Source organism: Arachis stenosperma, chromosome 1 (assembly GCF_014773155.1).
Source record: "Arachis stenosperma cultivar V10309 chromosome 1, arast.V10309.gnm1.PFL2, whole genome shotgun sequence".
In the NCBI taxonomy this organism is placed as follows: Eukaryota; Viridiplantae; Streptophyta; class Magnoliopsida; order Fabales; family Fabaceae; genus Arachis; species Arachis stenosperma.
The window spans coordinates 119,820,425-119,831,692 of record NC_080377.1 but is presented as its reverse complement, the minus strand read 5'-3'; the positions used below and the strand labels follow the sequence as shown (position 1 = coordinate 119,831,692).

The 11,268-nt window shown below is 31.9% G+C and overlaps 2 protein-coding genes across 4 annotated transcripts; one reads left to right on the top strand and one right to left on the bottom strand.

Moving 5' to 3' along the window:
• Positions 1-1,841: 1,841 nt before the first annotated feature.
• On the top strand, positions 1,842-5,196 carry LOC130969239 (uncharacterized). Of its 2 annotated transcripts, none has more exons than XM_057894885.1 (6): positions 1,842-2,262; positions 2,983-3,975; positions 4,102-4,275; positions 4,526-4,668; positions 4,771-4,881; positions 4,983-5,196. In XM_057894885.1, exons 1-6 carry the CDS (start codon positions 2,137-2,139, stop codon positions 5,056-5,058), a joined length of 1,623 nt encoding a protein of 540 aa, XP_057750868.1. In that variant the 5' UTR covers positions 1,842-2,136; the 3' UTR covers positions 5,059-5,196. The 2 variants fall into 2 exon arrangements, with proteins under 2 accessions (XP_057750868.1, XP_057750876.1); XM_057894893.1 differs by having other exon boundaries at positions 2,912-3,975.
• A 208-nt stretch (positions 5,197-5,404) lies between these two features.
• Positions 5,405-7,127, bottom strand: LOC130969252 (uncharacterized). 2 transcript variants are annotated; one of them, XM_057894903.1, is made up of 5 exons: positions 6,758-7,127; positions 6,036-6,683; positions 5,870-5,949; positions 5,724-5,795; positions 5,405-5,633 (listed from the first exon to the last, which is right to left on the bottom strand). In XM_057894903.1, exons 1-5 carry the CDS (start codon positions 7,088-7,090, stop codon positions 5,405-5,407), a joined length of 1,362 nt encoding a protein of 453 aa, XP_057750886.1. In that variant the 5' UTR covers positions 7,091-7,127. The 2 variants fall into 2 exon arrangements, with proteins under 2 accessions (XP_057750886.1, XP_057750895.1); XM_057894912.1 differs by having other exon boundaries at positions 6,036-6,680.
• Positions 7,128-11,268: the final 4,141 nt, after the last annotated feature.

Below are 11,268 nucleotides of genomic sequence, written 5' to 3'. Positions count from 1 at the left end.
CCTGGAGGGTGGTGGTGAGGGCCTGGGCCTCCTGGTCCTGGCGGAGGAGGATTGTGCATTATGCCTGCTTAGTAGTGCTTAATCACTCCTTAATTTACTTCTCAACTATGTATATACACAAATGTATACATGTATATATATATAGGGGACAAAAGACCTATGTAGATCTATATGTTCATCTACTAGTCAATTGCTGTGTTACTTTTCGTGGCCTGGTAGTTGCATGAAATATGCCGACATATTACAATTTTTGGTTGTTCACGCATCTTTTAATTTAATAGATTTAAATTCTATTTAAAAATTTATTATTGACCAATAAATATACATACATAAAACAAAATTTAAATCTTCACTATTTGGTTAAACAGACGAATGACTTGATCATTCAACCAACCTACCTTGGTTTGACAATATATTACATATTAGCTAACATTCTCCATGGGCCAAACTTGGGCTTAACAATTCCATTGTTCACAAACACCCAAGTAGCTATTTGGGTTTTCCTTTAGTGTTTTTGGAAGAAAACTTATATTTAAATGGGTTTATGATCACGACAAAAGAAATGCGTTTATGATTCCACGGTACTCATCAATAATCATCATTAAAGAATTAGCATAAGAATATGTAGAACTGTAGAAGAAATTTTGTAAAACGACGGATGAATTAGATTGCGTTTGCTGAATATAAAGAAAACGTAACAATATAAAAAAAGAAACGGACGAAAGTTTAATCCACATAGTCAATGGTTCATATTTCACGCAAAGTAAGTACACTTAAATGACTTATTTCTCACTAACGTAACACGAGTCAAATAACGTGAAAATTAAAAATTAAAAACTTTTAATTTAATATAAAAATTTAATAAACTAATTTAACTCGTAAAATTTAGAAGCACGCATTTACTCTAATCCAACCACTCCTAGAATCCTACTACAGAAGAAAACAAAAAGCAGAGGAGAATGTTAATTGGTATGAGCTGTTATGGATTCGATTTTGTGATTCTCCATACTGTCTTCTGCTAAATGTCACACAGGCATTCGGCTTATTTATTTTCCTACTTCGGTTTTTTGTTTTAAGCCAAACATAGTCAAAATTAAAACATATCATTCGTTACTTAATTATTACTAAAACTGGCTAGGTTGATTCCTTCTTGGTTTTGGTTGGAACAAAAATTTCAATTTATTTTCGTTTTTTCCTCTCTTTTTGTTCTATTGTAATTTGTAAGTTTGCTACCAACAATTTTGTTTTCTTCTTATTTATATTTACTTCTTATCATATACCCATGATTAACATGTCAATAGGCAACTCAAAATCAATTTCATCCATAAATTATGTGTGGACAAGGCACAAGATACAGCCATACAGGGAACTAAAATGCACCCTTTAAGGAAAATAAGTACATAAATAATTCTATACTCGAACCCAAAAATAGCTACAAACAATTTAAATGAATTAAACATGCAATAACAATATAACAAAAAAACAAAACAAAACAAATAACCATATTATATGCTCACAAAAAAAATAAAGATTCATATACAATTATATTCATATAAAGTTAATAGTTAAAAATTATTAAATAATAATTTAGTTAAATTTATCAAATTACTGAATAATTTTTAAATATCAACTTCACATGAAGATAACTATAATTAAATTTTTACTCATAAAAAAATAACTATAAAAATATATTTATTTATTAAAAATAAGTTAAATAATATATAATAATTAATTGTAGTGGTTAAATTTTTATGTAGATAATATTTTTGTAAAACAATAAAATAATGGACAAATATATGCATAATACAAAAGAAAAAGAAAATACATGGAAGGAAGGAGAGAGGAGACAGGGCATGTAGAATGTTTCATGTGGAGGTAGCCTGAAATGTAAGGAAGGAAGAAGGTTGGGGGAAATGATTGAAAGAAAGAAAGAAAGAAAAGGGGGAGTTTCATTCTCAAAGTTGGTCAGCTTTCCATTTTAATGAGTTATGAGAGAAGCAGCAGCATAAGATAAGAAATTAAAGAAAGAACCAGCATAAAGCATAAGCAACCATTCACGTCTCAAATTAAATCTGTGACACACACTTTTCTCTTCTCTTCTCTTCTCTTCTTTTCTTCGACGTCATCACTCATCACATGGGTTCCGCCACCAGTAGACTAGACGGTTCTCGCCCTCCCACGCCGAGGCTCAACCGCAACAACACACGCTTCAGCCTCTCCTCTCTTCTCTGCGGTGCTTCCACCTCTCGCTCCACCTATCAGGTATCTCCTTTTTCTATTTTTTTTAAATACCTTTTTCCTTTTTTCTCAATTCAAAAATTCGAATTTTTTTTCTCGCATCTTGGATCCATCCCCTTTCAGACCATTGCCACCGTAACAAAACCATTTCTATCAACTTCTTTTTGAATCTGGTAGCTCTTTTTTAGTTCATGTGTACAAGTCATGTCCAAGCGTAGCTTTTTCTGGAAAGGCGAATCGATTGAGCGTTACTTATTCATAGTTCAATTTTCGCTTTTGTTTCAATTGATTATGTGAGATCGTTTCAATACATGGATATGTACCAATATGAATGTCATCAACGCGTTCATATTCTGTTGGTTTTAGATTATCTTAGTTGTTGGATTATGTAGAATCTTGCACTTCACAAATGGTTGATATGACTTAAGTTATTCTCATCTCCTTGTTATAGATAACAATTTAAGAATTTCTCTCCAAATATTGACAATTAGTGTGACTCTTTTACTTTCTGCTGATTTCAGGAATGGTCTATGCTTTTTTGCTGCTATTAATTTACATCTACATTGGAATGTGCTTTTATCATATTTTTTCTTATATTAGCTTGCTGTTGATCTCCTGACATGAACTTTTATGCCTAACCCACCATAATTGTTCTCATCGTGCAACAATACAGGGATGGCTTTTACATAGATACTCAACAAATAACTAATACTGGAAGTGACCTTCTTATATTGTTTTATATAGATGGAAGAACATCCATCTGAACTTCAGGTAGATTTAGCAACAGAACCTGATGGTGGAACTCAGGAAATCACTGAGGAATCATCTTTATCATGTACAGAAGCTAGAATCAGCTGCAGCCACCATGCTGAAGCCGCTACCTCATCCAATACAAGAACTGAGTCTCATCGGCATATTGGTATTGAAGGTTCTTCCATAAATGTTGCAGCAAGTAGTCAGAGGAAGTGCTTGTCTGAATGTAAGGAGCTAGTCCCTCCTCATCAGGTAAGTGCTGGTCATAGTGGTAATGAATCATATAGGGATAGTAGCAATACAGCTAGTACTTCTTTTGTAGAGCAACAATCTTCAGATCCAGTCTCTGTAAATGTTTCTGCTAACAAAGATGGAGTCAATAATGTTGATGATCCAGTGGTTAGTGGTGTATCTCAAATCTCTCATGAGACAGTGCATCCATGGAGTTCGAGCCCTCAGGAGAATGGATATTTTAGTTCTGGGGAAATTTCTGTTGAGAATGATGCATTAATGGCTACCCAAAGTCCTTCTTCGGATCCCGTTTCTCAAGTTTCCAATTTACCGGCACCTTCTCCTATGCCCGAAGATGAACCTCGCAGAGAGGCAATACCTTCAGGATTAGGTATTCTTGTGTCTAATCGGGAAAGAGTGCAGGGAAATGATAGTGTGCTTCAAGTTGATGTTGTCACAATATCCTCCAACATCTTGTCTGGCAGCACTGCTGATGCCAATGATCATGATACCGGAAGGAGTGGTAGAAGAATATTTTGGGATGCTTTTTCACGGCGTAGTTCTAGAAGGCTTGGCGACTCTCAAACAATTGTGTTCTCTGCTGGCGGTGCCGATGATCCTAGATCTCAAGATAGATGGCTTGTTGATCTTGGTGGGGATTTCTCCAACGATGGGTTTGGAGGTGCTTCTTCTGGATATGTGGGCAGTAGAATTCACAGATTTAATGAAAGAATGCGGCACTCAAGATCCGAGGTGATTTTGAATATTTGTGCTATAGAACGTCTCATATTGCTTATGTGACCTAGTTGCATCTTGCATGTGATAACTAGGTTTGTGATCCCTTTTATCTAACTTAAGCTGTTCTCTCTATTTTTATAGATCTGGGAAAGGCTTCGAGGTGGCCTTGATGATTTTGGTCGTTTGAATTCTTCATGTCCATCAGGACTTCATGCAGATGGTATGTGCTCATGTGAGTCTTTACCAACAGCTGAAGAATCTAGCACTCGAGCAAGTATTTCAAGAATTGTCATGCTGGCTGAAGCTCTGTTTGAGGTTCAAGCCTTTACTGAACTCATTCATTTGTTTTTTCTTTGATTTAATTTGTCTTGGCTTTCTATCATTGTCATATGTTCTTATTGGTTTATCAAATGGTTATCTATACCTACATAAACAAGAACATAATTTCCAAATAAGCTTGTTTCCATTTTCTTGGAGTCATGTACTCATGTTTATGATAAATTAGATTATTTGACTATGTGGACCAAGACCTATTTAACTAGAACCATATTTTTTGCCTCATCAGGTTTTAGATGAAATCCATCGGCAACCTGTATCGCTTTCCCTATCCATGGTTTCCCTTCCCGCACCTGAATCAGTTGTCGACTCTTTCCCTCTTAAGTCTCACAAAAAGGTCGATGCAGCTGACGGTGGCAGTGATGCTGAACAGTAAGTCTCTTTTAACTCCAATTAGCTTTAGCCAAAATGTTATTAAGCAGGTCTATGTGTTCTTAATGTGGTTATACTTATGCTTACTAATCATTTTGGCAGATGTTACATATGTTTGGCGGAGTATGAAGAAGGGGACCAAATTCGAGTTCTTCCTTGCAACCATGAGTATCACATGTCGTGCGTTGATAAGTGGCTTAAAGAAATACATGGGTATGGTCATTACAACCAAAAACTCATCATTCTTCCTCATTTCATTCTTCCTCGTTCGTATTGTAACCAACAACCATTTTCTCTGCTTCATCCTTTTACAGCGTATGCCCTCTTTGTCGTGGCAATGTTTGTGGAGGGTTCACGGAGTCTTCTGCCAACTCAGTGCCATCTCATTGATATTGTTGTACATATGGATGTAAATATTCAAATGACATGTAGAAAATAGCCATTTAGATTACCTATCTATTCTGGCAAAATAATGAGATATTTTTGTATTCCAATTTTGTGATATTCCTTCCCCCAATTACATTTTCATATTGTATATTGCCTTGTCTGTGAAATTGTGTTATTATTCTTATTTGAGTTTTGCCTAACAGGTGTGGCATAAATTTGTTAGCAGCAAACTCTATTGATATCAAGAAAATAAGATTATTGATAATTAAAGCAGTAATTACAAGTCTTTTTATGCATGCTTGACATAACAATACTTAATACTCTAGAGGAAGCTGATCCAGATCACAGCTTAGTTCCACTTGGTCTGAGAGTAACCCTGAGAAAATGGATTGATGTAACTGCTGCGAACTGAATTCGGATGCATGTTTTCGTCATTGCCAAACGTTGTCCACCGATTTGAGTTGCTGCTGTGTTTCTCTCTCGCAATGTTGCGCATGTTCTCCATTTCTCCCACATGTTCCTTGAATTCTTTCTTCACCACATCCAGCACGACGTCGCCGTATCGGTCACACCATGATCTTCAATACAAACAAGAAAAGGACGAAACTGTAAGATACACAAAGTCTGGAATAAAATCAAAGTTGAACTGAACTGAAATGTTGACTCACTTGGGAAAGTAATTTTTCAACTCAGCCTTGTCCACTGGTATTTTGGTTGAGATTGCTTCAATCTGATCATTCCTGTTTTCACACAACAAAGGTAAGCAACAGTTACTTAGAAAGAAGGAGAGAGAATGTTACTATAGTATACTAACGTGAATCTAAGATTTGGGTTTGTGGTGCTGAGTTCTGTCTGGATTCTAGAGAGCTCCTTCTTGATCTTATCTCCCAAAACCTATTGAGAAAGAGTGCACAGAAAAGTATATTAGTATGCATCAAAACCAGCTGAATGTTTTGACTTTTGAATACACAGATCTCAACCTTGTCTATGAAGAAATCAGATGGGGAACCATCAGCATGCAACTTCTTCTTGATCAACTTGGTGTCTGGTCCCTCCCCAAGATGTTGACAAGCCTCTCTCTCATTCTCATCATCTAACTCACTTCTCTTCCATTTCTTAAACCCCTCAAACCCCCATTGCTTCTTCACTGATTTCCCTGCTATCTGATGTGCTTCACCACCACCATGTTCCTCTTTTGGCTCCCTTTGGAACAAAGTAACAAACGGCTTTCTCTTCAACTTCTCTGGAGGCCCACTTTCCTCCATGAGAATTGAACTACCCTTGGATGGATGGGAGGGTAATTCAAAGACGCTTTTCTCCATGCCATTCTTGCCATGTTTGTGAGAAGATCCAAACCCGAAAACAGAGGCTGCTCCTTTAATGTGCTTCCTAGCTGATTTATTCTTCGAACTCACGGAGCTGTCTTTGTCCTTGTCATCTCTCAAGTCAATGACCGACCACTCTTCTTCTGAAGTAGTCTCTTTGGGGTCCTCCTTCTCCTTAGGCCTTGCCGCAATGACATCTGTAGCTTCAATATGAGCCCCTTGAACCGCCAATCTCTGCAGCAAAGGCCTCTTTGAAGAATGGTATTCTTCTTCAGAAATGCATTTGGCATAAAGCAGCTCCTGCTAACACACAATACATGAAACAAAACAAGAGAAGAAGAAGATAATAGAGTTATGCAGTAAGATAAAAAGAGTACCTGTAGAAAGAGCAACTTGTCTCTCAAAATAAGTGGGTGTTCTTGTTGAGGGGGAGAAGCAATGAGGGTGTCAAGCAAGTTAGTTCTGAAAGCAGTGACCTCAGATTGAGCGAGAATTCCTTCGGAGTGAAGAGCCATGAGGTTGAGAACCTGATGGAAGGAATTCTGTTGCCATTTGAGGTTATCAGATTGGAGCTTGGAGAGGTTGTGTTCGGCTGGCGGGAGAGAGCGTTTCTTGAAGCTGAAAGGAAGAATGGATTTACAGAGTGTGGTGATGGAGTCTTGGAGTGTAGAGTAGTACTTGGGTGTGTAGTGATATGAAGAGTACACCATTCTTTTTTTTCCTTCTTCTCCACCAAAAATGCTAAAATGAATGAATGCCTTTGTGTAAAATTCTTGTCTGAATCTACAATTTGAATATTTTGCAGCTCATAAAAAACGGTCACTTAAATGCTCAAACTAGCCGTTATCTACATTCGCATCTCTCATGCTCCAATACATTATTTTTAAATTTGAAGTAAAATAAAATGATTCACTCAATACAAATGTTAAAACTAATAATAAAACTTCTAATCAAATTTAAATATAATATTACTATCCTTTAACTATACTAAACTGTTTTTTTAACAGAAGAACTGATACTTAATGAAAATATTTTATCATATTTGAAAAAAAAATAAAAAGATAAATAAAGTACTCATATTGTACTCCACTATGAAACATATTCAACTCTCTGCAGTAAGGTAAACTACTATAATTATACTGGATTTTTTTAAAATATTGTTAAAAATAACTTTATTTTTTATAATGATAAAAATATTCTCAAAATATTACGAAACATAATAACAATATCTAGTATTAAATATATTAGTATTTTTATCTGTAATAATATTACGAGAATATAAATTTTTTAAAACAATAGTCTTTATTCTAACAGTATAGATTATACATGGCATAAAAGATTTATAAAATCAAATTACTTTTACAGAAAGCTAAGAAAACCAAGGTATTTGTACATAAAAAATTAAATAACAAGATTTTTAGTAATTATTTTTATATGAAAAAGTATAATTTTTTTATTAATAATTCATTTTAACATTCGTTATCTAAAATTTAAAATAATTTAACTGTTAAGTCTGTTATACACAAGGACAGACTTAGAGGGGGCGAGTAGTGGCCTCGCCCCCAAAATTTTAAGAACCTATATTTATATATGAGATGTGTTTAAAAATAAAAAATATTATGTAATTTAATAGTTTTATAAGTATTATTTTTTACTATGTGATAAATTTATGTCTTAATTATTTAATTCACTAATATTTTTTACTTAACTAATTTAATATCATACCCTCCTTTTAAATTAGTTTTTATATAATAATCTCTATATTTATTTTTTATATTAATATATTTAACATTTATATTATTATATTAATAATGACTTACGTAGTTATATTTTGGTAATCACATTATGTACTTTGGATATCATTTTCTTGTAAAAAATATTTATTTTTCTTTTAAATTTATGTTCTTAAAAGAAAAAATTTTATAAAGATATCTTATATCTTGTATTCTATAAGGGTACTGTGTCTTTTAAATGATTAATAATTTATAATTTATTTTCAAATTTTTTAAATAATTAATTTTAATTAATAAGATATGTGATAATTTTTAACTAAACACACTATAAATTATTGGTATTTTATAATTTTATAATGCACTATTGATATTGTTATATTTTTTTATGTAATTATCATATTAAAAATAAAATTGTGAAAAAATTATAATTATATATATATATATTTTTTTTTTGATAAATCTTTTAAAAAACTAACTCTAATAACTATATGTTAATTATTTTTATGGAATAAAAAATATTATCTAAAATTTGGCCCCTCCATATTAAAATTTCTGGATCCGTCCCTAGTTATACAAATAGAAATAATTAATTTTTATACTTGCTATTTAAAAATAATATTCTTTCTCACTGTGCATATAAAATATAATTAGATATTAGTATAAAAAATTATATTGATATTTATAAAATTAACTCAAAATTAATTTTTTTAAAACAATTGAATCTTGATTCTAACTTTTAATTATAACATTAGTCTTCTCTCCAAATTATATGTAATAAATATTTGAAAGAAGAGAAATAAAAATATAGATTAGAAAGATAAGTGGTGAAAATTTAAAACTAAAAGACTATGTATATAATAACATTAATAATATTATTTTTTATTTAAATTATATTATTTTGTTAATTTTATTTTCTATAGAAGAGAAAGATAGAAAAAATAGAGAATAAGAGAAAAGAGAGAGAAAGATAAAGATGAAGAATGAGAGTGAGAGTTTGTTGATTTTGGAAGAAAATTTTTTATTTTAATTGTAAAAAGATATCGGATGACAAAAATAGTAGAGAGAAATAGAAAAATTGAGAGAGGTAGATGAGAGAATTTAAGAAAGGAGTTTATTAATTTTGAATAAGAGAATATCATGTGACACATTTGATTATTAAATTAGATAGTAATATATGATACATAATATAGGTATATTTTAATTTTAATTTTAATACAATTAAAAAATATCATGTTGCACATTTTGATGGTCAAATTAGTAATTAGTCATTGATATTGATAATGATATAAAATAGATAGAGTAGTTGAAGGAATGAGAGAAATAGAGAAAGAAAAATGGAGGAGGGGAGAATTCTTTAATTTTGGAGAGAAATGTTTGATTTCAATTGCAATGAGGAAGTGACATGTGGCACATTTTAGTTGTAAAATTAGTAAGGAGGAAGAAAGAATTCTTTAATTTTGGAGGGAAAGATTTAATTTCAATTACGAGAGAGTGATATGTGGCACATTTTTGTTGTAAAATTAGTGAGAAAGAAAGGAGAATTCCTTAATTTTTGAGAAAAAGATTTGATTCCAATTGTAATGAGAAATAACATGTGGTACATTTAGTTATAAAATTAGAGATATAATATATGATAGATAAATGATAGATTTGCGATTAAAAATTTGCAATTGGAATAAAAAAGCGAGAAGGTATTTGTAGTTGGAGTAAAAAGACAAAAAAATGTATAATTTAGATACACTAAAAAGATGTCATGTGATAATTTTTTGTTTCAAAATTATATATATATAATGGATATTTTTTAAAAAATACTTTAAAAATTATTCTAACTTTTTATAAATATAATTATAAAAACGAGACAATTTTATGTTAAAATTTAAAAACTGATTTTTTTTGTTTGTGACTTTTTTATCAAAAAATTTTAATCAACTTTATTAATACCTAAAAAGTCATTTTCATAAATAAAAGTATTATAAGAATACACGATTAATTCATTTTACAAAATACAAGAACTTTAACAATACGCAAAACAAATAATTTAAGATGATTTATACATTTAAAAAAAACCGTTAACAATTTTATTCAAATAAGAATTTAAAAAATTGGAAAAGCTTTACATCCATATAAAAATTACATGGATGGCATCCAAGTATTTTTTACTCCACACGTTTTTCCCAACTCACATACTCGTTTGTTTTACACGGCTTCATATAACGTATATAACGTAATCCTTATTTTGCGTGATCAATCTTTCTCAATGTAAACCTTTCTCTCTCCTCCTCCTCCTCCTTCTTCTTTAACCTAATTAAATTCGTTCTTCTCCTCTATTCGCGTTATTCTTCTCTGCATTATGGATCTGGATTGAATTCAACGTAATTAGTTGCTTTGATCATTTTCTTCTTCGTTTTCTTCTTCGATCTGCTCTTCTGAATTGAAACAATTAATGAATCAACTTCAAATCAATTGAATGAGTACGATTTGGATAATTCTTCTGAAACGCATTAATTTGATGAGGTTTGGATTATTGAATTTTGAATCAAATTCAATGGAATGAAATTGCTAATTTTATTTGAAGTGAATTGAATGGACTGAGGTGATCTATATCTGAATTGATAATATGTAATTGTGAGTAACTGTGAGTGTGAGTAACTGTGAGTAAATGTGAGTAACTTTTTGTTTCGGTAATTACGAAAGAGTTTATTCACCATGTGCATGTGTTCGGTTCGGTATGTAGAAAGGAGTCTAAAAATAATTAGACGAATATATTGTTTAGAGTTTAGGGTTCAGGATTTAGGTTTCAGGGTTTATGGTTTAGGGGTTCACGGTTTAGGATTTAGAGTTTAGTGTTTTAGGGTTTTAGGGGTTAGGATTTATGATTTCAGGGTTCAGTGTTTAGTGTTCAGGATTCTGGATTTAGGATTTAGGGTTTAGTGGTTCAAGGTTTAGAGATTAGGGTTTAGGGTTTAGAGTTTAGGGTTTAGTATTTAAGGTTTAGTGGTTCAGGCTTTAGGGTTTAGAGTTTAGGGTTCAGGATTCAGGGTTTAGAGGTTCAGTGTGTTTCCAACTTTCGGTTTGTCAAGTACATCAATTTCGGTTCACCGTGTTCAGGGTTCAGGGTTTATAGTTTATGGTTTAGGGTTAGGGGTTTAAGGTTT

Coding starts and splice junctions, on each gene's coding strand:
- LOC130969239 (XM_057894885.1), top strand. CDS start 2,137: ATGGGTTCCGCCACCAGTAGACTAGACGGTTCTCGCCCTCCCACGCCG. Junction 4,276..4,525: donor TGGCTGAAGCTCTGTTTGAG/GTTCAAGCCTTT, acceptor TTGCCTCATCAG/GTTTTAGATGAAATCCATCG. Junction 4,882..4,982: donor TGGCTTAAAGAAATACATGG/GTATGGTCATTA, acceptor ATCCTTTTACAG/CGTATGCCCTCTTTGTCGTG.
- LOC130969252 (XM_057894903.1), bottom strand. CDS start 7,090: ATGGTGTACTCTTCATATCACTACACACCCAAGTACTACTCTACACTC. Junction 6,684..6,757: donor ACAAGTTGCTCTTTCTACAG/GTACTCTTTTTA, acceptor ATTGTGTGTTAG/CAGGAGCTGCTTTATGCCAA. Junction 5,634..5,723: donor TTGAAAAATTACTTTCCCAA/GTGAGTCAACAT, acceptor TTTGTATTGAAG/ATCATGGTGTGACCGATACG.